Source organism: Cricetulus griseus, chromosome 2, assembly GCF_003668045.3.
Source record: "Cricetulus griseus strain 17A/GY chromosome 2, alternate assembly CriGri-PICRH-1.0, whole genome shotgun sequence".
Lineage (NCBI taxonomy): Eukaryota > Metazoa > Chordata > Mammalia > Rodentia > Cricetidae > Cricetulus > Cricetulus griseus.
In genome coordinates, this window is record NC_048595.1 from 177,238,183 (window position 1) to 177,265,624 (window position 27,442).

Consider the following 27,442-nt stretch of genomic DNA (forward strand, 5'->3'; position numbering starts at 1 on the left):
ATAAATACAGTTTTTAAAAAATTCTACTTACAAATAGCAAAATATACAAATCAATATAACAAAACATAAAAAATATGACAACTAGAAAATACTAATGTCATCCCATCTTCATGAATTAGACTGCAGTGCTGCTGAGATAGCTTGAATTCAGCTGGGTCAACATAACATAATGTCTAGTTGTCATAACAATACCATAAACTGGGTGGCTTAAAAATAGAACATTTTTTGGCATTTCTGAAAAATTAATAGTACAAAATCAGGATGTATTCTGTTCTAATGAGGGCTCCTCCTGGCTTGTAGAGATATCCACTATAGTAACAGGGTCTCTACATAGTAAAGAGAAGGTGGGAGGGGAGGGGGGGGAGAGAGAGAGAGATTTCCTTACAAGGGAATTAATGCCATTCCTTACAGGGCTCTACTCTCAAGACCTCATCTAAACCTAACCCTAATTATCTTATGACAACTACATCCCCAAATACCATTAGAGTGGAGAGTAAAGCTTTCAGCATATGCATTCTGAGACAGCATAAATCAGTCCATAAAATTCATAACAACTTACAAAGTGCAAACAATGAAAAAGAATATTGAAGACCCAACATTTCTCACAATTAAAACTTGCCACTAATAAAGCTAATAAACGTGCCATGTGATGCTAGCACAGGGACTGACGTGCCAATCAAAAGAATAGAATCAAGTGCCCAGAAATAAACCTTTATATTTATGGCCAATTTATTTTCAACAAGGGTGCCAAGATAATTCAATAGAGAAAAACGAATTTTTCTATAAATGGATCCTGGAAAACTGAATATTGAGGGACAAAAGAGAAAGACAGAAAATAAACTGTTTCTTACAAATATATAAAAATTAACTCAAAATGGTTCAAAGAGAAACATATTGGCTAAACTGTAATATTTTAAAGAGAAAATAGATTAATAAATCATTGTGACCTTGAGCAGGGCACCAGATTCTCAGATAATACTAAAAGGAGACTTCGCAAAGGAAAAATAGACAAATTAAACATCATCAAAGCTTAATTTTATGCTTCAAAATACACCCTTGATTTTTTTCCTATTTGAGAAATGGTCTCAATTTTGAAGTCCTGGCTAGCCTATAACTCACTATCTAGACAAAGCTGACCTTGAACTCACAGAGATCCATCTGCCTCTGCCTCCCAAGAACTGGGAGTAAAGGTGTATGCCACCATGCCTGGCTTAAATACACCCTAAAGAATGTGAGCAGATAACAGCCCAAATGGAAGAAAATATTTACTCATCAGATATCTAATCAAACACTGTGTCTAAGTTATGTAAGGAATTTTTACAATGTAATGATAATGATAACCCAGTATCAAAATGGGCAAAGGAAATGACATTTCTCCAAAGAAGTTACATAAATATCCCATAAACACATAACAATGCTCAATATCATTAGAATTCAAAGACAACAAATCAAAATACAACACACACACAAGTTCTCATACAAAGGATGGCTAAAATCAGAAAAGCCCAATACAAATATTGAGGAGGATGTAGAGACATTGTGACCCTTGTGTATTGTTGGTGGGAATATAAACAATGATGCTATTTTAGAGACTGTCTCCAGTTTCTCAGAAGATTAAACCTAGAATCCAAAATTCCACGCCTAGGTGGTTTTCATTTTAAGAAAATAAAATGAAAACAGTCTGTGGAGATGATTGGCAAGAGTGAAGACTGGATCCCCCAAACCCATGTAAAATGCAGCTAACCCAAGTGATGGTGAAATAGGAAGTGGGGACAGGTGGATTCCTAGGAGCTCATGAACCAGCTGGCCTTGTGGGAAAGCTGCAAGCTAAATAAAAGTTAGAAGGCAACTAAGGACCAACAGTCAAGGTTGTCCTTTGACCTCCAATCCTGTGCCATACACACAGGTACCTACATCTCCCACATACACAAATGAATACACATACACAAATACAAAAAAAAAGAAGTGAAGATATTTCACACAAATAATCATACATGATGTTCACAGCAGTACTACTCATAGTAATTGAAAAGGGGGAAATATCAAGCATCCATCATCTGATGAACTGATAAATAAAATAAATTCTGTCTATACAAAGGAATATTATTCACCAATAAAAAGCATGAAATACATTCTCCGATGTAAATGGACCTTTGAAACATGTGGGAAACTCAGCACAAATATGTATTTCAATCTACATATATGAAATACTCAGAATAAGCAAGATTACTAGTTGGAAGAGGTTGAAAGAATATAGGTACTGATTTTAATGGGTTTAGAGTGTATTTCATATGTGATGAAGATACTAAATATACTAAAGTATACTAAATATGGCTGAGTTGTATGTTTTAAATAGTTGAATTTTATAACATGGAATTGTACATCATTAAGACTGCTCAAAGAACATTTTTAGACAAAAGCTGAATTTTGCTTCAGCACACCTTCATTAAATGAAATTTTGGAGTGTGTTCTGTAGGCAGAAGGAAAGGGACCCCAAGATGGGAAAAAAAAAGAGATGTAAGATACAATGATTAGCAAAACCTTAATGGAAAATAGAAAATGCTTAGCAATGATGAGAGCTAAAGATATGATGTATAAACTACTTATATTAAGTAGTACTCAGAAAAAAGCATATAGTCTTAAGTAATCACAACAGAAAAGAAATTTGAACATTAGTGAACCAAATACCCCATTCTAAAAGTTTGAAAAGCAAAGTGAGTATGAGGAAAACAACAGAAAGGAAATGGTACACACCATTGAAAACAACAGATCAACAAAGCCAAAGTGAGTTCTTTTCAAATATAAGCTAAATAGACAAAGTAATTGAAAAAATCATTTAAGTAGAAAGAAGTATGAAAATGGACAAAGTGAAAGTTAAAATCAGAAGATACAACAAGTGCTGCTATAGTGAAAACATGGCATGCTATCAACAGTTCAGAATAATATATTTTAAAACTTGGGTAAAGACTTAATCCTATCAAAGTGAAACTTACTAAAAGTCAGTTTAAAAAATGTTAAAAGCTGAGTGGTCCTGTAGCTCCCCAAGATATTGAACCTCTGGATCTTCAGTTAAAACTCTTTTTGCAAAAAAAAAGGGGGGGACAGTAGTAAAGAACTGCATCAATAGACTATCTTAAGTTTGCAAATCTCCAATGAAGTGATATGTCAAGACAGTGGTAGTCAATAGCCAATTCTATGAACACTCCCACCCTAAACCATAAAAGTACAATGAACCAAACATTTATTGGCACTCCTAGACTTAACTATCAAGCCACAGAAGTGTAAGAAGGGGAGCAGGTTAATCAGCCCCACAAGGAACAGTCAGCAAAACCCAAACTCTAGGGAACTTTAGAGTACCGCTGGAAAGATTGCTCAGTGGTTAAGAGCACCTGCTGCTCTCACAGGCCAGAATTTGGTTCCTAGAACCTATTCAACCATCTGTAACTCCAGTTCCAGGGGATCCGATGCCCTCTTCTCACCTCTGAGGGCACCAGGCATACACATGGTACACAGGCAAACATATAGTCATACTACAAAATCAAATAAATGCATCTAAAAATAAATTTAAAATGGCAGTGCTATAGTGGATAAACCTTAGGTCCAAAGCAATTCTGGTACATTCCATAAAGTTTCCCATGGAAATTAGGAGTCTGTTAAAATTGAATTACTGGCAAAAGGTCTGTGATTGTCCATGTCCCTAAAGAACAACAGCAAAGCCGCTATCACCGCTTATTGTTAGTGTGTAAGTTATTGACACACAGGGTCTTGGAATAAAGACTGGTAGATAGGTCAACAGAACTGAATATAGAACCAGAACAAAGCACATAAGGAAACAGGTCTGTTGCTGATCAGTGGAGAACAATTAAGCAGCTTCATAAACACCACAGACATGATTAACTATCCATGTGGGGGAAATTGAATCCCTACTGTATATCCCTCACTAATGTTGATTCCAGATGGGTGGACCGCAGCCATATGAAAAGCAATACAGCTAAACTTCTAGAAAACAACATCAAGGCATCCTTTTAGGATTTGAGAGTAGAGAAGCATTTCTTAAATGTGGTACAGAGTATTCAAGCCACAAAGAAAACAATGGTAAATTAACAACATAAAAACTGAGGTGTGCACCAGGGTCTCAATGATAAAAAGCTCACGGCTGAGCATCTTACAGACACCACATGTTGTTCTGGGTAAGGTTAACTGTTAATTTGTCACAATACAGAAGCACCTTAGAAGGGGGTCACGGTGACGGATTGTCTAGATCAGGTTGGCCTGTGGATATGTCTATGGGTGTTGTCTTGATTGTTAATTGGGGTAGGCAGACCCACCCTGAATGTGGGAGACACCATTTCTTGGGTGGACCCTGGGCTGTATAAGAGTGGAGACCACTCACTGTATACTCAGCCCCGGGGAGTAAGCACAAGCAAGCTGGGAAAGGCAGGTGTGTTTACTCTCTCTGCCCTTGACTGTGAATGTGAGTATGTACGTGGTGCTGCTTGAGCACCTGACTTGACTTCTCCGCAATGACGGGCTGTAACCTGGAACTGTAAGCTAAATAAACCCTTTCTCACTCCCCCACACAAGACAACTGAGGATGGTACTTCATCGGAAAACATAAAGTGAAAAGACTGGAACCACAGATGTTAACAGTGACAAGTGAAAATGATTCGTTTCTAAGAGATAAAAACACCACTAAAAGCTTCAATGAGTAAAAGAGTTTAGCCTTTCACCATGCAGGAAATACAAATGGCCCATAAACATATGAAAATATTCTCGAATTCACTCATCATCAGGAAAAATGAAATTTAAAGTCACACTCTGATATCGGCCCACAGGTGTCATGTTGACAAATCAGGTCTCCCCAAGTTTTGGGGGTAATAAGGATCTATGGGATCTGCTGGTGGGAACATCAATTAAGAAAAAGAACAAAACCTAGAAGTTAGATAACGATGCTCATAGCAGTTTTTCGTAAGTGCAGCACTTGCCCGGGCTGGCTCTCTGCAGTGGGGCAGCCTCTGCAGCTGCATCCACCCAGCATGACTTAAACACACAGCCCCCAGAGACTGTGCAAACACAGAAGGGCACACACAGAAGGGTCCAGCAATGTCAAGTTCAGATACAGGGTATTCTAAATGATCTATTGTGTGTGGATAGATCATAAATGGTAAACCTACAAAGAAAAGCATAAGGATAATAAATATCCAATCAGGGACCGTGTGGAAAGGGGGCACTGTCAGGGAGCCACAGACAGGTTCCTCGGGTGCTGAGAATGTCCTAGTTCAGAAACTTGGTTACAGACACATGGACACATATTTTAATTATTCTTTAAACTGTACAGATGTATTTTTCTGTGTGTTATATATTTCACAATTAAAACGCTTTAAATATTGAATTACAGTATCCTCTAGTCCCTTCTAACTATAATCTTGAAATTTTATAAGACCTAGTCTTAAACATCTTGATTTCTCTGGTACAATCCTAGACGCACACACCTGATATCTCCATAGTAACAAGCTAGCCCCTTCACCTTACAAAGGAGCTACAGAGAAGCCAGGGATCTTTAAAACTATGCAACACCTGGGATGTAGACAAGGACCACAGACAAAAGGCCAGCAACCTGCAAAATAGTGCATCTCGCTTTGGCATATGCTGTGGCTGTGTGTGAGATCTACTTCCGGGTAGTGTGTTCACAGGTGACATTCATCTGCATTTTCAACAAGCAATTCCAAGTTTGTGTAATTATCTTTCTTACTGTCCACCCATATAATCTGCTTTAATTTTTTTTTTTTATCTGAGAGGGAGAGAGTTTCCACAAGTAGAGGTCAGAGGACAACTTCACTTTCTACCTTGTTCAAGATGGGGATCTCTTGTTCATTGCTACGTACTCCAGGCTGGCTGTCTATACTTCTCATGTTGCTGTAAGAGTGCTGGGTTTACAAATGTGCTACACTGGGCCAGCTTTACACAGGTTCTGAGTATCCAAACTCAGGTACTCATGCCTGGGTAGCAGCGGCTTTACCCAGAGTCATCTCCCCAGCCCCAAATGGTTGTTTTTAAATCATTTGACTTTTACATATATGGTGTGTGTGTGTGTGTGTGTGTGTGTGTGTGTGTGTGTGTGTGTGTGTGTATGGGGTGTGTGTATGTGTATATATGGTGTGTGTGTGTGTGTGTGTGTGTGTGTATGTATGGTGTGTGTGTGTGTGTGTGTGTGTGTGTGTGTGTAATGGCTACCCAGGTGTACTCATTCTCACCAGCTCCTCATGTAGCATGTGCCGTGTGTGAGACTCTGCCTGCCCTCATCCATATCTGCCTCACTACTACGTTTGCTCCTTGCCTTCCATCCCAGCTCCCTACTGTATTTCCAGGAGTCCCGAAGATTCTTATCAACTTTTACATCCTTCCTACCAGAAACTTCCTCCTCAAGCTCCTTGGAGGAAATGAAGGAACTGATTGTTCCGAGTTTTCTCATGGCCTTCTGGTTTTCTCCACTGGGAGAGATGACTCTGGAGGTGGAGTTGGCAAAGAAAACAAAAGAGAAAAAAATGAAGGGAAAAAACAGGAGCTGTTTCCAATGAGGTAGTAGGCCATGACCCAACTAATTCCATGAAGCAATTGATCTACCACCTGCATGCCCAGAACAGCCTGTGCTCTGTCTCTGCCTGCTCCCAAGGCCAGGCATTGTTTGAGAGGATGAATTTTCATGGTGTTTGAAAGCTGAACCCTTCCTGGCCTCCTGTCACCACTGTCTTCACCATCCACCCAGCCTTCCCCTACCTCAGAAATACTTCATACTGAATCCAAAATGACATGGCAAGCCCCAAGTTCTTCGTGTAGGCCCACAGGAGGTCAGTTCTAAAATGTCAGCCTCTTCAGTTTGCACAGAAGTAAACTGAGGCTCCCAGAAGGAGAGGACCAAATTCACGGTCAACCAGAGACTTAGTGGCAGGGATGAGACTAGAGCCTCATGATCTAATTCCCAGGTCAGTCCATCCCCCACTGCCTCTTAAGCCAGCTGCCAGCCTACAGAAGTGAGCAAACACTTGCAAGATATGTTTGCCCACATCTGGAAAGCTCTCTTGTTTCCAGTCTGGCTTCTTTTGCAGAACTCTCAGTAATGAAATAGTATTTACTGAGGTGATGTCACCCATACAAGCTGGCTCCACATATTGACAGGCTTGGAAACTATTCTGTTGGTTTCCCTACCACTGTCTGGGCTTGAGAGAGCTGCCTTGTATCTACCAAAGTTCTCAGGGAGCACATGTCAAAGACCAGATTACTTGTTGGTACTGTATAGAGAGGCACGACTCTTTAGGCTAGTTGTATTATCTATCATTCAGCCCTTTCCACCCAAAGACAGCCCGTGTGGAAAGCCAAACTACCAGAAAGTCTCCAGATAGGTTCAGATGGAGGGGGAGCTAGACACAGGACCTGAGGGGCTTTCCAGGCACCTTCCTTCGAATCCTGACTGACCCATTCTGGTTTTAGCTGAGCTGGTACACTCATCTGCTTACTGTGGTTTCACTGTCTCCAGGACTCTTCCACTTCCATGGAAGAAACAGCCTCTTTCCATAGCTTATCACATTCATTTCATAAATTAACTTCCTCTTGGACAATCTTATTTCCACACACCATACTGCTTTGGTGGGGCTTGTTCCCCCGTAAATTCGGTTGTTCGAGTACCTACAGATTCATATGTTTTTCTCTCACCTAACTGCTTTTTATGTCTACACAATTCCAGGCTGGAGAAAGCTTCCCAATCAATATCAGCTTGATTTGTCTGAGTCCTGTGACCAAAGTGTGTTTTGTTTCAGCAATAGGGTGTCGCCATCAAGCCAAGAGGAATGGCGAGAGCCTGCATTGTTTTTGCAGCCTCTGGGATATCTCACCTCACCCCAGCACCAACCAACAGCTCAGTAAATCTCCCCCACATGCAAAACCTGGACTTCTTACACTGGACTGCTGCCTTCCTCCTAGTGGGCTGAAACCATCTTTTCCTGTGTGGTTTCCCTTCACTCCCTCAGACTCTGCTGTCCCACCCCACACAACCATGGCTGGCAGCTTCCTGCAGCTGTGCTCTGTTGCATTCCATGTTGTCAATGTCATTCACTTGGATGCCACCGGGGCCAAGGATCCTCACATAGTCCCTCCCTCCACACTGACAGGGTTTCTTTCTTTTACCCACCATCTATACCTACCTCATGGCCCCATCACCCATAATGCATGACACCTTCTCTCTGTAGACACAGTTATCTCTTTGTAGTTGTGTATTTTGCATCCATGTCTGGAAACAAACCAACCCTGCTGATTGGCTGCAGCAAGAACCAACCAGACACCTCACATTTCCCATCCCATTGCCAAGCCAAATTATCTCCTGTTAAGGATTTGGAGCCTACAGACTCCACACTGCTCTTGACCTGGTGGAGAGTCAAGCACATAGCAAGCCAGGCATTTTTTCAATGAGTGATTTTTTTTTTCTCAAATTCATGAGAGCACCAGTTGTGTGGCATGCCATGAGTCCCGGGACCTTGAAATTCAGTGTATTGAAAGGACTGTACAATGTCCATGATCCCCAAGGAATATACATCAGGATCAACTGAGCAGTGTGCAAACCGAGCCCTGGCCTCTGGGAGTCCAGGCCAGGCTTAGGCATCTACCTCTGGAGAGCTTCATATGATTCTAATGCAGGTGACGCAAAGGTCTGTGAGCTCTGACATGCCACCACCCCATGACTCCTAATGACAAAGTCAGATACCAGCCTTTCCCCTAGTGAGAATCTTCTGCTTGCAAGTTCTCCCTGGACTCAACCTGCACCATTTCTTCCCTTGTTTCTCCAAGTGTGCGGTTGTGGCCTAGCCCAGTCAGGCTTCTTCTTCAAGAACCAAGAGTACATCTGCACCCAGGACTACCAGCAGCTCTATGGCACCCGCTGTGATAGCTGCCGGGACTTCATCACGGGTGAAGTCATTTCCGCTCTGGGCCGCACCTACCACCCTAAGTGCTTCGTGTGCAGCTTGTGCAGGTGAGTGTCCCAAGAGACCAGGGCCCTCTGTGTAGGGCCCAGGGATGAGGATGACATGGCCTTTCCATGGCAGCTCAGGAGCATATAGACCTTATACTAGGCCCTGGGTTTCTGGAAACTTGAGGATGGACTGTTCTGGTAGAGCAGTGGTTTTCAAAACATCTGGCATCTCAATCCTGTCTTGTCACATGCAATCTGATGTAAAGCACTAGTTTGTCCTATGATGACATCAGGATAAGGGTCCCAACCCCATGATCTATTTTCCCTCAAAAGGCTTCCAAGTATCTTTCTGGTCCAAGATTCCACACTCTCATCCTCAAGTAGCATAAGGATGTCCGTTGATAGCCTTCCTCCATCATCCCAGTGTTATCTCTTGCTGATAGAATAACTCATCTGGGTAAGCCTCAGTAATGGAGGTCAAATCCACTGCAGCCTCATTGGTTTCATGAAGATGACTGATAGGGTTCCAGTGACTGGCCCGCAGTGTGCCTGCTCTTCCCACTGTGACTGTCATCCAACCACTCTCAGGACACCTCCTCTCTGCTCACTTCCCTGCCAGACAGCTCAGTCACGTATTAATTTAGCAATGTGCACCAAGGCTCCGCTGCATGCCAGCAACACATTAAGGAGATGGAAACAAAATGAAGGAAACCTCAGCCCTGCCCACAAATGTGTTAAAATTTAATGGCCATCTCTGATTAAGTCATAAGCAAAATACGATTTGAGTACATGTGTATTTTTGTTTGGGAAAAGAAAGTATTGATTAATTATTTTCCCTTATAAAATAACCACTGTTTAGTTGCCAAATAGGGTAACCACTTAGAATTTCTGACTAATGGCTATGTAAAAAAAATAACAACAAATCAGGACAGTGAGAATATAGTTACCCAGATTTCCACCCTAGAACTACCTCTAGTGTCCCACATTGCTGATAGGAAGACAGAGGGGCCACTTGCTAAGGGCTAAGCTCGGAGTACCCATGACAGGTGCCCCACACCACATGAGTGAAAGCCACTAGTCAACATTGTTGGTGATGTTGGAGATCTGTGTGTCATTTATCATTTTGTTGGGTGGGCAGATGTATGAGCTTGAGACCGCTTGACTGGAGAAACGGAACAAGCACAGAGAGGAGGTGGGAATGTTGTGTAGGAACTGATAATCTTCTCATGGGGAAGAGGGTTTTAAGAACTGCCTAGATAGTGAAAAGGAGAAATTGGCGAGTTTGGGGCCTCAATGGTCTCTCGATACCCAGGGATAGAACAAATGCTGTAAGGAGTGGGCTGCCTCTCCCTGTTACATCCCTGAGCATGAGCTCACAGCCACACTATGACTCGCCACTGTCACGTGATATAAATAGCCCAACAAATCATCCAGTTCTGGCCCCCTGGATCCTGTTAGTGAGTCTGTTATTCTGAATGGCACTTGCCCTCTTGGGTGCTCTAGAAAGTGAGCTGCTGTCTTAGATAATACCAAGCACACACTGTCAGTCACCATTAGCCACAGGATCTTCAGAACAGGAGAAACTGACTCTCTTCCTCATTTCCTTGCAGGAAGCCTTTCCCTATTGGAGATAAGGTGACCTTCAGTGGTAAAGAATGTGTATGCCAGACGTGCTCCCAGTCCATGACCAGCAGCAAGCCAATCAAGATCCATGGACCAAGCCGTGAGTCCTCCCCACAGGCACCTTTCTGTCTGTGAGCACTGTCCTCCCAAGTGTCCTGGAGGGAAGCAGAGAAGGTTCCTACCCTGAGTGGATCCTGAGGCATGACCCAGTTGGCATACAGCCCAGACACAAGCTCCACAGCACAATTAGGGGAAGGGCTACCTAGCTATAAGCAGTAATAGCCAGAGCCACTTATCAGCTACTGGAGTAGATCTTTTCCAGGAGGAGACGGGTTCCTGAATCTATGTACCCAGGGCACTGCAACATGGTTGATCAAGTGTTTTATTACCAGCGGTTCTCAATTTTTAAAAGCTCCACTAAGCATTTGCCGTTAAAGGAATGCCCTGGGAATAAACCCCAAGGGCTGTGCTGGTACCTCATGGAGTCTGTTTCCAGGACCCATTGTGTCAGCCATGTGGATCATCAGCTTGTGAAAAGACGTATTTCTGATCTCATCTTGAACCCATGTATAGTATTGGAAATTACCAATACGGAGTCAGGTAGAAATATAAGGGTATTTAATAGGGAAAAGCCTTACTTACAGAGTGACCTAGCCAGCCGGCGTGGCAGCAGTCTGTACGCAAGCCCAAAAGAGAAACCGAAAGCGAAAACGCAGTCACCCTACATCCCCCTGACCACGCCCTCGCAAGCTTGTGAGGGCGTGGTCAGGCACACCTGTAGCCAGCCCCTAAGTAGGCGTGACTACAGCTTCCCCTACACCCATGGGAATGGAATCCAGATGTCATCATTCTGTGTGAGCTTTGTGGGTAATTCCTTAGCTGTTCCTAAGATTGATCATGACATCTAATCTTGAGAAGGGAATACGCCATACCGTACTAATGGTGTGTTTTATCAAGCCACAGATTTGAGGGGCAAGTACAGATAGAGAGTGCACCTTAGAGCAGTCCTAATCTGCAGAAGTCCATCCACTCAAGTGACCAGATATTTGAACCACTGTTCCTAGATGCCCTTGTAGAGCTGTGACTGCATGCACCCACAAGCACATACAGACCCAGCCCGCTGGGTCTCCTGAGCCACATTGAGCTCCAGTGATCTTTCATGTTATATGACACCCTGGCTGGCCCCATCAAGAGAATCAATGAAAATCCATTAGCCTCCTATGCTGTATTACTATGTGGGAACAGAGGCAGCCAGCCATGGCACCAGCACAGTCAGCATGCTGGAGATGCATCACACCAAGGAGGGTGAGCCAAGAAGACTCCACATCAGCAGCCCTCAGCTCCCAGGGGCTCCATTACAGTCTTCCTAGCCATGGTGAGCTGATGAGAGAAGCGATGAATGGGCTCCCTCCCTCGCCTGCCCTTCCATGCAGTGAAGTCAGGTCTGTTCCCCGGATGCCATGTTCAGGGCTCTTCCTCCAGTGTCCTTGATGATACTCGAGAACAATCTATTGCTCTGGCCAGTTTTCATCTCAAGGTGGCTGTGTGCACATGGCCATCCTTCATAACTCCTCGAAATCTCATCCCCATGACAAAAAGACTGGAGACCGGGATAAGGGCTGTAGCCCAGTGGCTTATGCTTCTTTGGAGATCAGAGACCCATGGTCCCACGTGTGAAGAACAGAGGGAAGCAAGCTTGAGTTGGGAGGCTGCCAACCTTCTGCAGTAGACAAAGTGGTCTGGTAGCCTCCCTAAGACTTGGTTTACCCAGCTATGAAAAAAATAACGGGACGCCTAAGCATCCTCACAGGGGTATTGTATAAAGCAGCATCTGCATTCCTGGACAGGAATCAAGTTAACATGACTGTGTAGATGCACCTTAAAATGAATACAAATCAGAGGAAAAACTAAAGGGGAAGATTCACCCTGAATGTGGGCAGCATCACCCTTTAGGCTGGAGAGGCAAATGACTCACCATAATGGGATGAAACATCCAAAATCATAAGCCAAAATGACTCTTTCTCCCTTAAGTTGTTTTTCTCTGTTATTTGGTTACAGCAGTGAGAAAGGCTGGCTTACTCCAAAGTTTAATGTAGACAGCACACTAAAGGAGCATTGAGGAAAAGAGTTCTGAGTCCACTGTTAATTCTCCCGGTGCACTGGGGTCTCATTCAAGGGGCAGACTTTCTCAACTGAGTGAAACTATAATACTGGCACAAGTTCTAGAAGAGATATTCTGAAATGTCTCCACCATAACTCTGCAGATTGGAACACTGAGAAAGATGAGGGAAAGTTAGAAGAGAAAAAAGAAAGCAAATGAGCATGTGAGTGATTTCCAGGGGAACCAAGGTCTTTGGCTTATGGAAGAAATAAAGGCCTCTACCCATGGAGCCACAGAGCAGATTTCCTTGAAGTATTTTCTCCCAAGATGATCACTCGCAAATGCAGGGGAGCCCTGACTAGAGGGCATACAGAATGTCTCCTGAGCTCCCAAGGAATAAAGAGAACTAAAACCAGATCCAAAGGATGGAGAAAAACATACCAGGGGAAAGGAAATGGACAAATAACAGTCTTTTCTCAAGCTATACAAGTGTGAAGTTTCATCTCTGTAGGATATATTCTAGAAAAGCAAGAATAATGTTTATTTAAAGGAAAATAGTCATGAACTGTCAAGAGGGAAAAATCATGTTACCATATGAAAAAGAAACACCTCATCATAGAACTCATGAAGAAGAATCAATAGCAAGACCATCAGCACGGTTATCACCATCACCACAGTCATCACCATCACCACAGTCATCACCATCACCACAGTCATCACCATCACCACCACAGTCATCACCATCACAGTCATCACCATCACAGTCATCACCATCACCACAGTCATCACCACCACAATCATCACCATCACCACAGTCATCACCATCACCACAGTAATCACCACCACAGTCATCACCATCACAGTCATCACCACCACAGTCATCACCATCACCACCACAGTCATCACCATCACCATAGTCATCACCATCACCATCACCACAGTCATCACCATCACCACAGTCATCACCACTACAATCATCACCATCACCACAGTCATCACCATCACCACAGTCATCACCATCACAGTCATCACCATCACCACAGTCATCACCATCACCACCACAGTCATCACCATCACCACCACAGTCATCACCATCACCATAGTCATCACCATCACCATCACCATAGTCATCACCATCACCACCACAGTCATCACCACCACAATCATCACCATCACCACAGTCATCACCACCACAATCATCACCATCACCACAGTCATCACCATCACCACCACAGTCATCACCATCACCACCACAGTCATCACCATCACCACAGTCATCACCACCACAGTCATCACCATCACCACCACAGTCATCACCATCACCACAGTCATCACCACCACAGTCATCACCATCACCACAGTCATCACCATCATGGTCATTGCCATCAATAGCACAGGTACCATCACTAGCAACTCCTCCATCACCACTAATCCACCATCATGTGTATGAACATCATCGCTTCTAGCATTTATTCTATTGTCATGTATTGCAATAAATGAACAGTTAATGTCTCATTTAACCATTACAAGTCTGTGAAGGCAATTAGAGTAATTGTTTTATAAGTAAGAAAACTGAGTCTTGAAGATCATAAAGGGCTTTTCCAAGGTGGCACTGATGTTAAGGCAATGAGATCTGGCTCTGAGACTACTCCCTTAATGTGATCTATCAAGAGTATGTCTTTCTAATTGGAAAGGCTCTGACTTCCTAGGCTACCTGCTTAAAGCAAGGTGAGTAACTCGCTATGCCTCACAGAGCCCACTTACTTTTGCTGACCTAAATGGAATGATGATGTAGGGGACTATACTAAAAATGGCTGCATGGGATCTCTAGAGGCTTCGATAATAAAGTGAGAGGTTTGAGAGGAACAAGTGGGGCTCTGTGATTTCCACCAGCTGAAGACTGTAATTTTGGAATAGAGAGGCATATGAAAGGAGTGGACAACTGGCTCAGCAAAACACCAGGTATGGGGAGTGACTCTTTCAACCCTGCCTATGGCACCAGACCCACGGGCTCTCAGAGAAGTATGCCCACCAGTGGACAAGAGTGAAAGAAGGGAAAGGAAGGAAAAATCCCAGGAAACAAGAAGCCAGTACAATGGAAGGCCAGCAGACTAACATGAAAAGAAAAGCCACAAATAAAGGGCATACCAGAATCCTCAAAAGGATAAGCAGGGTTTCCCTACAAAGGAGAATTACTCATGCTTCAGATCAGACATTTGGCAACACACGGAATGTGGGTGAAAAACACAAGAATGTGAAATAGAACAACCACTTATGTGAGGCCTGCGTTGGTTATACTGACCTGGTTGTAGGGAAGACATTGAGAAGAGTGAGGCTGGAGATAACTCTTCCCTGGGCCACCTTCTCACCACTCACTCCAACGACTCCACTCCACCAGTTCCTAACTGTATGCACCTCAGAGTGCTAAATCAATCTCAGGTGTGCCCTTATCACTGGGAGAGATGGTACCTTTACTAGAATTTGGCCATTTCTGCAAACAGCCAGCCTCCAAGGAAGCCTTATTGAAGAGTCAGAGTTTTGTTAATGGCTAACCTGATGCCTGCCACATTGAGTTCCCAAGTGAATGTGGATGACCATATCAAGTGAAATGTAAAACATGAAGAGCGAGGGAGAGACAGACCACAGTTGCCTTTAGTTATCTGAAGGAACCATCGTGAAGGGAATGAGAAGATTGTTCATGGATACATAAGAATAGAAGTGACAGGGTCAGGCCCTAGCTCCACAGAAGGAAGACATTCTTGACAGTCATGCCTGTCCAAACACAGCACAAACTCAAGAAGGGCTAAGCCTTTGGTGTGTGATAAAGCATGAAACAGGCACCACCTGTGAAAAATTTCGTAGATTCCTGTCCTGGCTGGGACACTTGGTCAAGTGCTCTGTGAACTTGGGAGCTCCTCTATAATTGTTAAATCCTCTTAGGGAGCCACAGAAACACAAGTGTCATATTTGTGATCTAGAAAATTGACCCAATGCTGTCTGTCTATACACAGAGGAAGCACCTGACCTGCCAAAGCCTGCTATTTTGAAACCTGCTACTTTATTTTAGGGGGCTGTGGCTCCCAATGTTGGGCAGCATCTGTCTGGGCCCCACTTTTAAGGCCATCTGTCTGGGCCCGCAGAGAATCTGGGTTCATATCTGAGAAGGGGAGTGTGAATTGAGGAAAGAATACAGACAAGAATCAAGTTCATCAGGTGTCCCCCAGACTCCTATCTCTTGTCTCTTGCCTATTTCTTTCCTCAGTCCTCTCAGGTACATACCTGACAGATCAGCTGGACCAGACAGATGATGGGAACCCAAGCATGGGTTCCTAAAGGGGGAAAGGGAGGCTACAGGGAGACTTATATACTGATTCCAGAAAAGTGAAAGGGAAAGAGATAAATCTCCACGCTCCTTGTTCTCTAGCCTATCTGAAGGCTTAAAGCATTTTGCAGTTGAAGACCTTCCTGCCCCAGATTATATCAGGAATGTTGTTAGAAAGGTGCTTGGCAGCCAAGTATTAGATACTGTAGGAACTGACTCTACAAATGGGTCATCAAGTCCCAGATGCTCCCCACAGCCTTCTAAACACACCACCCTTCCTAGACACACCATCTCCTCTTCAGGACCAGATTAAGGACTGTCCAGCCAGGCTCACCCAAGTCTATATGGGGTTCTCCTCATAGGTTCCCGTGTGTGTGTGTGTGTGTGTGTGTGTGTGTGTGTGTGTGTGTGTGTGTGTGTGTGTGTGTGTGTGTGATGCCAATAAGGAGGAAGATAAAACTCAGTGTCTTTTCCTCTTCTTGGACACCATCATGAATTCACAGGATTTCCCAAGGACCTTGGATGCGGGCTCCATTTCCTGCCCCTCCCACCCCTCTCTACATTCATTGAACAATAGACAGAAAGGACCACTGGGCTCCAACCTACTTTCTGGCCCAGCTCTGGTTCCAGGGTAACAGTGACAGGGAGCAAAAATATATTTCTGATTTGGGACAGTCTTTTCAGACTCTAATAGTTCAGTGGTAGGGAAATATGAGCATGGTAAATTCACCCCTTTGCCTAAGCACTGTGAGATCCAGTCATTCATGTTTTCTTCAGCCAATATCTTTTGAGTCCCCCACTCAGTGTCCCACCAGGCTAGGCAAGAAAATAGATTTAGCACAAAACACAAGAATGGCCTTTCACTGGTTACTTTCTTTCCTTGTTGTGGTCAAATACTTTGCAAGTAGCCATTTAATAAGGAAAGATTTCTTTTGGCTCATGGACCAGAGAATATAGTCCATCATGGCAGGGAGAGACAGCAGCAGGAGCCAGTCACAGCTGTGGCAGAGGGCGCCCACTCACATCTCAGCAGACCAAACAGCAGGAAAAGAGAATGCAGGCACGGGGACAGCTAGCTTTCTCCTTTTCTCTTCCTTATACAGTCCAGGATCCCAGCCCACAGGGTGGTGGCAGTCACACTAGGGGCAGCATAGAAATACCCTCACATCTAAATGTGTGCCTCCATGGGATTCTAAATCCAGTCAAGTAGACCAAGAAGAGGAACCACTGTGTAGTCCTTCCTAAAGAAGAATGGAGAGATGCAGCCTATCTTCAGAAACGGGGCTTCTCAAATTCTACCATGAAGAGAGCATGATGAAATTCCATGGTCTAGATGGGGGCTGTGATGATGCATGCTCAAGCTCCTAGGTGGAGCAAGTATGTCAGGCACTGGGGTGATGAAAGGGAGAATGATCTTGGACAAATAGTGGTTATGGTGAACAGCAGGGGAGCTCGTTCCTTACCTCTCACTCCATGGTCCTTTGTCCACAGGCCAGAGATCTGGCAACCTTTCCTCTTCCTGGTAGGGTCCCTGGGTACTGGCAGCACCAGAGTGGCCACCTGTGGGAAAAAGTGGCATTCAGGGATGGGTTCTCTTGGCATGGGATGATGGCAGGAAGTTGAAGGGACCCAAGATGTTCTACTTACTTTTGTCTTTTCAGACTGTGCTGGGTGCAAAGAGGAGATTAAACATGGCCAGTCACTCCTGGCACTGGACAAGCAGTGGCATGTCAGCTGTTTCAAATGCCAGACCTGCAGTGTCATCCTCACAGGGGAGTACATTAGCAAGTGAGTGTCTCTCTCCCTCTCCCAGCCTGGGCTACCTGGGCCTCTGCATCCTGCATGGCCTGTCCCACTGTCCTCTCCAGCATAACCCTTATCACATCCATGGAAGCCACACAATGGCCACCCTCCCAGTCACTTTCTACCTTCAGGGCTTCCCATGTTGTGTCATCTCCCATGATGCTCTAGTGGTCTTCACCTGTGGCTCCTTCCCTTCCTTCCATATGCCTCCAACTCAGAGTGGCTTCACACCATCACTCCCCACCTCCATTCCTCCATTACTACCCTCAGACTGCTGTTTCTTACACAGGCTTCCAGCATTTATAATTATATATAATAGCATGTATGTTATAATAATGTGTATGTTTTGAATGTTTTACCATTTACTGAGCTTTTACTATGCACAAAGAACTAACCAACAGCTTTGGATGGACTATGACAATAGACCTCCAATGGTCAGGTGTGGCACACACTTTTAATCCCTGCACTAAGAGGCAGAGACAGGTAGATCTCTGTGAGTTCAAGGCCAGCCTAGTCTACACAGTGAGTTCCAGGACAGCCAGAGCTATAACAGAGAGACCCTATCAAAAAAGAAAGAAAGAAAGAAAGAAAGAAAGAAAGAAAGAAAGAAAGAAAGAAAGAAAGAAAGAAAAGAGAAGAAAAACAGAAACACCTCTCATGGTACAGGTGCTCAAAGGAGAAAGCAACTTGCAGAGTGACAGTTTTGCTCACTGTCCCTTCTTGGACAGGGACTTTGATTTAGTTACTGCTGTATCCTTGGTGTTTAAGACAAAGCCTGACCAGAAGTAGATAACAGTTATTTCATGGATTTAATAAAGATAGGAGGAGATGGTAAATAAATAAAATTTTCAGGCAAGAGGACTCAACCTCAGGGACTTGGACACAGCAGCTTTGGACAAGTGCTATTCAGGCTTCAGCAATAGTGACAACACATACATATTCACATCCCCAAAGGCAACTGTGAGCAACGACCCTCAGCACTTGACACTTTCTGATCCCAGATACTTCTTCTGCCCCACAACTGGCCCAAAGCCAGGGGGTGTGAGCTTGTAGAGCTACCGAACACATGGTCTTGGCGGTGGAGACACATTCAATAAGGGACACAAGCTGTGGACAGGAAGAATTAGGACACCAGAGGAAAGAGCCTGTGGGTTATGAGTCACTCGTGGGTGTCCGAAAGCCCAGTGCAACACACTGAAAGCAACAGTTGGAGTCGTTTGGTTCAGACATGGGAAGGCCATAGGTAACTCTAGCTTCTTAAAGATGTCTTCAGCACTTCTGAGTTTCTCTCCTCCCCTACTCCCTTTTTCTCTCTCTCTCCTTCCTTCCCTCACTCCTCTGCTTTCTTCTCTATCAGATTTATCCCCAGGCAGATGAAGTAGCAAAGAAAATCACCAAGGGTGCCTGGGTTTAGATCATCTGTTTAGCTAGCCTAGAAAAAGAGAGGCCTTTCTGCAAAGGCTGCCGCAGGAGTCCCGGGCTACTTCTGAGTTAGCTGCCTTGCTTCACCTGTCCATTCCTGCTCAAACACTAACCAGGAAGCCCCAACCCAAAGGCAGCTTAGAAAGCTGAAGTAGGAAAGAATGACCTCCAAAGGAAAAGTCCTGGAAGATGAAATAGCTGCTTGACAAACACAGCCAGGTACCTGTGTCCAAGGTGGATAGTCAGAGAAAGGAAGGGTCCCTTCTAACTAGCTGCAATCCACAGTCTGCGAGAGCCTTGTGGAAGGTTTGAGCTGGGCCTTGAAAGAGTGGGTAAGAGTCAAAATACAAAGAAAGCTTGGAGGCAGAATCCTACCCCGTCCAGGACAGTAAGGTAGGCATGGGTTAAAAGTATGTGAAGCAGAGTGCCAGGATGCAGAGGTGCCCTGAAGCTGAGTCACTAAGAGCCCTAGATGCCATGTCAGTAGGTGTTAGGCATTCCTATCTAATTGTGCTGGGTAAAGAATGTCTATGGGAAGTCACCAGCCACAAACTGTTGGTCCTAAGTTAGAATTCTCTGGGGCAGTAAGGACTTGCACAGAACCCTGGAACCCCAGCCTAGACTACCTACCTCCCTGGGTGTCTGGAGTCTGGCTCGGGGCCCCTCACCTGCTGCAGCAAAGTGGTGGAGTCAGGAAGCCATTATAGATGCTCAAGGCAGAAATCTTTCTGCATGTGTGACCTTGGCCACGGACTCAACAGCTCTTAGTCTGACTTTGCTCATTTGTGAAAACAGGGTTAATAAGATGACTCTGGAGCTCTGTGTTCCATATCTAATAAGGACACCATAAATGTGCCCTTTCCCATCTGCCTCTGTTTATAATCAGATATATTTCCAATTCCCTAAGGTGTCCCCAACCCAGAAATCCAAGTGAGGCTGTTCTGGCATCTTTGCCCAGATGACAATCTTATTTTCTTTGCACAGTTATGCACACTTACGTCCACAGAGTAACAACTTGGTTAGAGGTCAAAGAAGTTGAAAGAGTCAGAGTGGTTTCCTGGGTTCACAGACAAGTTCTGTTTTAACTTCAGATGATGCTAACCACCTCATTCCCATGTAGAGCTCTAGGTGGAGACAGATAAATAGCCCACCTGCTCTTTAGACCACTCTGTGTCTGAGCCATGTAACCTTACACCCAAAAGTGGGGCAACAGTCTCCTTGAGGACACTCACAGCCAATGTGGGGATGTCAGTGCCTGGCTAATCCCTAGCATACAGTGAGCCCACCTCCTTTGATTTTCATGAAAAGGTGGGGAGAAGCCAGACCACCTGGGTTTGAGCCTCAAGTGTAAGCAGGTCCTGGGTGACCAGGAAAGTAACTTACCATTCCATGCTAGGACTTGCTCATTCACACACTAAGAAATTAATAGTGCCTACCTCCCTGGGCTGCCATAACCAGCAAATGAAGTGATCCATGTGCATCATTATCAAAGCAAGCAATGCCAGCTATTAGCACGAGAGAATAGTATAATAAGCCATAGCAGGGCTAGGGAGATAACTCAGTGGATAGATACTTACCACACAGGACTGGCATCTGAACTCAATCTGAAGGTTGGTCCCTGGAACTCATGTAAAAGTGGAAAGAGAGAATCAACTCCACAGTTACCCTGTGACATCTGCATGCCTACTATAGGTTCACACACACACACACACACACACACACACACACACACACACACACACACGTAATGTGGGAATTACCAGTACAGAGTCAGGCAAAGATATAAGGGTATTTATTAGGGAGAAGCCTTACTTATAGAGCGACCTAGCCAGCCAGCAAGGCAGGAGTAAGTACAGCAAGCCGAAGATGAGAAGGAAGAAGGGAGTTCCACTTGCTCACCCCTCACTCTTAAACCTTCCCTATATTACCCTGACCACGCCCTCAGAGGCGTGGTCAGGCATACCTGTAGCCAGCCCCTAGCAGGTGTGGTTACGGTGTTCCCTACACACACGCATATGCACACACATACATATATGCACACACACACACACACACACACACACACACACTGATAATAATAATAAATAAATAATTCAAAAGAATAACCCCTGGCAATCTGACTTCTGTCCACCGAGTTCAAGCTCTGGAGAGACACAGCATATAAACAGTGCTCATGGGAGACTTCTTGTTAGGTACTGGTCCATCAGCTCAGTTATGGATAAAATTGTTGGTTAAAGGAGGAACTCTTAAGGGTCTGTAAGAAACTGATCACATTATCATACCCTGGAGGGGAAACTGAGATGAACTATAAGGAAAGGAGAAACATTCCCTTGTGCCTTGAGAATGTTGTACCATGCGCACGCATTGTATTTTCTACAGGAAAAAAAATGTGTCTTAAATAATTTTTCAAAAGAGCCCTTTGGGAAAAGGGAAGCAGGCGGGTCATGATAATTCATGGGAGAGGGGAAGGGAAAAAAGAAGATACCCAAAATGACAGCCCAGATAAGTGACTCCATCAGTGCCTAGGGACCTCATCAAATGCAGATTCTTACGAATTCTCTTTACCTGTAGAACTGAGGGGCAGTTTAATTTTGAAAAGCATTCCCAAGCTCCCAGTCTTGGCCAAGGACACTGTCCCCACTCTATTAACTTCCTCCTCCTATGTGGACTTCCTCTTGCAGGGATGGTGTTCCCTACTGCGAGTCTGACTACCATGCCCAGTTTGGCATCAAATGTGAGACGTGTGACCGGTACATCAGTGGCAGGGTCTTGGAGGTGAGTGAGGCTGAGTACCCATGTGTGAGCAGGATGTGATTCCAAAAAGTTATCACCGAGGAAGAGAAAGTCACACCGTGCCCTTTCTCCCATTGCTTCAATCTCCCAGAGTCAGCTAGCAAGTCCCTGACCAAATAACCTTGCCAAGATCTGAGCACCCCAAAAATAGAATGTGGACAAAATAATTCTTGGTTCAAAACCCGCTGTGCTGGGAAAATCAGTTGCTCCTTTGGATTCAGACTCTGACAGCTTTCTAAGGAGTAACCATTAGGATTTTCCTCCTGGCTCTGCCTCAGGATGGAAGCCCTTTTTATGTTTTAACTGTTTGGGAATGTGCTGATGTAAAAACCAGCTTCGTCTAGCAGCTTGCTCTCTAAGCCCTTCCTTGGCTGGTCCATCGCCATGGCAACAGCTCTCCTGAGCCTCTGATGCACAGCTCTCTCTGCCAGTGACAGACAACCTACAGCCCCTTGCTGAGTCCTTGGCCTTCCTAGCCTTTCTTTCCACACTCTGTGAGGCTAGATGCTACCTGCCCATACTTTGGGGCTATCTACCTTGAAGAGCTCAGCATAAAGGAAAAAGAATGCCCTACGGATGGAGACAATTGAGTTGTGGCATCTCTCTACTGCTGATTCATACTCCTGTTTGGGGTGATGATTTTTGCATCTGTAAGCCTCAGATTTGCATCTGACAGTGGCTAAAGAATGGCAGGCTGCTTCAGCTACTGTAGGCAGAATTATTGGTACTGCCAGTTGCTTAGGGTTACCATGAGGACTAAGTTGAAAAAGATTCTACAGTCGCATGTGGGCTCAGCAGGTGAGCATAGCAATCAGGTCAGGCCTGTGTAAGGGAATGCACTGAAGCAGAGCCCTGAGGATGATGAGGTCAGTGTATGAAAAGCTAGGGGACAGAACAGGGAGAAAGGCCAACATGACCTTGAAAATTGAGGGTGGGAATACAAAGTGTGTCACAGAGGGCCTATTTCATGGGACTGTGTACATCTTGTTTAAGAGCTTTGGTTTTATAGTAAGTTTAAGGGAAAGCTTTTGGAGCAGCATGATAAGATTGCATGTTTTTAAAAACTGCACTGGATGTGATATGGGAAATTAACTGCAGGGAGTTGGAGAAAATCAGATAAACAGATGCTGTGAGTTACTAAATGATTAAACATCTCTAAGGACCAGTGAAGAGTGCCGAGCAGAGGGAAAGGAAGGCATACAGGAAAGGTTGGTGGGCCCAGGTTTCCAAGGGTGTGGGGTACAAGAATAAAGAGTCTATGTATTATTCACCGGGCACTGGGGAATTGTGGAGAGACTGAACAGGAGTAACCTGACTAGAGCTGCACCTCAGAGAAGGTAGCATGGTGTTCGCAGAAGGAAACTAGAAGAGAAGCCATCAGGGAGCCACTGTGTACCAAGGGCAACCACCTTTGTCTCCAGCTTCATGGAAGTAGAAATTCAATAGCTCGGCCACTGTGGGGAAACTTGAGAATTTGGGGACTGAGGAAGAAGAAGCCAAAGTTGTACCAAAGTGTTGAGTCTGGGTGACAAGGAGCTGAGTCTGGCATCCGTGGAACTGGAGATGTAAAAGAAGCCAGGTGATCCAGGCAGAATCGTGGAGAGCATTTGAGATGGGTTGTGATTGAAATCCCAGGAAGGTTTCAAGAGGACACACAGGAACATAGATTAAAGCCCAGAAACAAAGCCGAGATCTGGAGAAGCCTAGCACTCAGAAATGAGTAGTAGTACAATAAGAATAGGCAGCTTTTCCAAGACAGGGGAGAGAGATGGACAGACTGGAAAAGGGCTAGCACTAGCAGTGGGAAGTGGTTGCCTGCGGGTGGCACAAAGAGGTAAGAGTTATTATAAGAAGATGAGAGATAATCAAGGATAGAGGAGGAGGGTTAGAGAGATGGCTCAGGTGGTAAGGTGTTTGCCTTCGAAACGTTAAGGACATGAGTTTGATCCCCAGAGCATGTAGTAAAAAGTCAGGTGCGATGGTTCATACCTACAGTCCCAGTGCCAGAGAAGCAAAAAACAGGCAGGTCCTTGGGGTTCACTGGTCAACCAGCCTAGCCTACTTGGCAGGTTTCAAGCCAGAGAGAGACCCTGTCTCCAAAATCAAAGTGAAGGGGTTGGTGAGATGGTTCCAATGAAGAGCACTGGCTGCTCTTCCAGAGGATCCAGGTTTGATTCACAGCAACTCACAACTGTCTGTAACTCCAGTTCCAGGGAATCTGGTGCCTTCTTCTGGCCTCTGTGGGCACCAGGCCTGAAAATGATGCACAAACATACATGAAGGCAAAGTATTCATACACATAAAAATATTTTTAGATGGATGGCTCTTGAGGAATGATAGCTAAGACCTTCACAAGCTGTGCACATGCATGAACCTGAACCCACATGTAGGACTGTGTGCATGTGCACACAGGATGTGAGAGGAAGGCTGAGAACAATGGAAAAGATGGAGTTTCGGGGAAACATTGGCAGGTCAGTTAGAATGTTGCTCAAAATGTAGCGAAGTTAAGGGATAAGGGGGCTGGGAAAGACTGGTGCATGTAGTGAAAGTTTGCCTTATATAGGAATGTTGGTCAAAATGTAGAAAAGTTAAGGGATAAGGGGGCTGGGAAAGGCTCGTGCATGGGCTGAAATTTGCCTTAAATAGGAATTGCTGACTGCTTCTGCATAACTGAAGACGAAGCATCCAGCAAGTTGTGGATGCCAGTGGGGTGGAGTCCTCCAAAACTGGGTTTTCTTTCAAGAGAAGAATCTTGATGCACACTAGGCTGCAGCTGACAAGGTTTTCTAGTGGCTGCTTTTTCTCAAGCAATGCTATTGTTTTCGCAGTGTGGCAGCCTCGTCCTTCACGGCTGCTGTGACTGGGTTCCCAGGGACCACATTTGTACCAGCTCCTTCAGCATGTTAGACTGACTGACACTTCTACTTTGAGCTGGGAAAGACATTTAGCAGTTAGCTATCCCAGCCTTCTTGTTTTACAGATGAAAAAAAAAAAAGAGACCCAAGACAAGTGGTGCCTCTCCAAGGTCAGCAACAGAGATGGAGTCTGGGACTCCAGGCTTCTGGATCCCACAGTGGTGCCTAAGGCTCTCAGATTCTCAGGGGTCAGGAGAAAAAAAAATCATGGATTTGAATTCTAATTTTAGCACATCTAGCCAAGAAACCTTAAGCAACTTACTTCCAGGTCAGTCTTTGTCAATAGTGAAGACTGTCATTTCGTTTTTTAATGGATATGTTAAGCAGGACTTTGTTTAGTTGGAAGGCAGAGGCTACACTCAAATCATGGGGGCTGAAAAGGACATGTATCCATTCCCATAATAAGAGTGTGGGCATCATTCTGGCTTTGGGCACAGCTGAAGAATGAGGCTGATTAAGATCACTTGAATCTTTGACCATCGTAGCTCCACATTCTTCTGCATTGCCTTTATTCTGAAAAGGATTCTGCTTTGTGGTTAGGGTACTGGACACCAGTTTCTCAGGCTTGTGTTGTATCAACCACATCCATGGTGGATAACAAACTGTTCTTTCTTAATGATTCAGCAAACATCTGGGGGCTCTCTGGATAACTTCAGGCCCATGCCTGAACCCACTGTGCCCATAGAGTTAGAATCAGCTTATTGGTGGGGCTAACACAATAAAACCATATGGCCTGATAGCAGGTGGTCCAACTGAGCAAAAGCTTAGTGCTATTTCTGGAAGATGGGCAAGGATGCTGGCTAAGCAGTTGCCCAGTACAGGACCAGCACATTCTCAGTATCCTGCAGACACTTAAAACTATTTCCTTGCTTCTCATCTCAACATTCCCATTCTCTTCTGAGGCCATCTCATGACTCCTTCTCTGGGAACAGAACTCAGTATGCTGAATGTCAGTCCCATCCTTCCTGTGTCCTCAGCAGAAAGAACCACAGCCTGCTCCGTCTCCACTTCAGACCATGGCTGCCATCCTCAGTGCTCTCTAGCATGGCCTCCTTTGGGGCACCAACTCTCTGCTACTTTTCTTCACTGCTTTCTTGACTTCAGTTTGTTAGTGAGTTAAATGGCTCCTTGCATCTCTCAGCCTTGGTCCCCTTATACTGGGTGAAGGCTGCCCTGGCAGCCTCCCTTCTCTCCCATTGTTTTCTAAGCCATCCAGGACCAAGGTTGCTGAGACAGGCATGAGGTCTCTTTCATGGGGGGCAGGGTGGCGGGGTGTGACATTTAAGAAGATGTGCACTTCAGTATTGCGGAGCCACTGTTGCCATGATGGGGGGAAAATCAGGGCCAAAAAAAGGCCCTATAATTGAAATGATAAAGAGACACAGTAGAGGCTACTAATTAAGCTGATTATCCTTGTCATGGTACGAGAGAATCAGTCCCACGACTTCCTTGCTTGGAAAAACAGCAGGCTCTTCCTAAAGTTTGAACACAGCTTACTCGGTTGACAACAAGGACATTTTCTCACTGGTGGGAGCCACATAAACAACCAAGAATGGAGAAAAGGGACATTGAAGATTATTTTTCTTTTGTAAGAATCTGCCCTTTGCACATTCTTGCAGAGTTTTGAGATAAAAGAGTTTCTCCAAAACAGACAAGCCGATCCCAAGAACCCCACCCCTAAGATTGTTTGGAAATAAGATTTCTTTACACAGTTGTGATTTTAGAACTAACGTCAGACCAAGTAATGGATTAGAGAAATGAATTTCGTGGCCCCCAATCGTCATCCATTTACCTCATCCCTCCCCTAAAAACACCTGTCCTGATAAGGAAAAAATTCATTCAAAACATGCTTCACCTTCCATCCCAGAGTCTGTGCTACTCCTCCCATTCGAAAATTCTAGGTCTGTCGTCAAAGGGTCCTTACCCATCAGGTCTTCTGGGATAAGATTCTAGCATCTGATGCAGAAGTGAGGCGAGAGGGGAGGGAGGGGCTGACACTGCTACCTGTTTTCAGGGAGATCTTCAAACACAACCTTCTCAAAAACCATTTCTTCCCCCAAGAAAGACTTGCACTCATTTCCATTTTTAAATGAAATAATGGTAGGGAAGAAAAGGAGAAAAAGAAATGGAGTCATCAAAGCCAGGTTAGAATAACCAGGCTCAGGCTGAAAGATCCAGGTGCAGCCATCTAGCCTGGGCCTTAGGAGCTCCCCAGCAGGTCCTGCTTCTCACATAACATAATTTATACACTGAGCCCATTAAAAAAAAAACTGTCCCTCTTAAGATATTCTCATAAATTTTGCCATGTTTGTAAACCTTATGCACTCAGCCTTACCTAATACTTTAATCTGCCTTTAAGTTGACTCACTTAACAGACAACTGGTACAACATAACAGAGTCATTTGCCAATTGAAGACGACCCAAAATGAATGTCGTTCTAGCCAAATTTTCTTGTTTGCGAAGACTCTAAGCCTCATGCTTGTTCTTATTCTTAGATGAGT

The 27,442-nt window shown here is 44.7% G+C and overlaps 1 protein-coding gene across 1 annotated transcript in view; it reads left to right on the forward strand.

Moving 5' to 3' along the window:
• Ablim3 (actin binding LIM protein family member 3) overlaps positions 1–27,442 on the forward strand; it is a 104,910-nt gene that overhangs the window by 37,487 nt on the left and 39,981 nt on the right. Inside the window, exons 3-6 of the mRNA XM_035438720.1 lie at positions 8,839–9,022; positions 10,573–10,685; positions 17,670–17,796; positions 21,915–22,008. Of these exons, the coding sequence (XP_035294611.1) occupies positions 8,839–9,022; positions 10,573–10,685; positions 17,670–17,796; positions 21,915–22,008 (518 nt within the window). The remainder of the gene's footprint in view (positions 1–8,838; positions 9,023–10,572; positions 10,686–17,669; positions 17,797–21,914; positions 22,009–27,442) is intronic.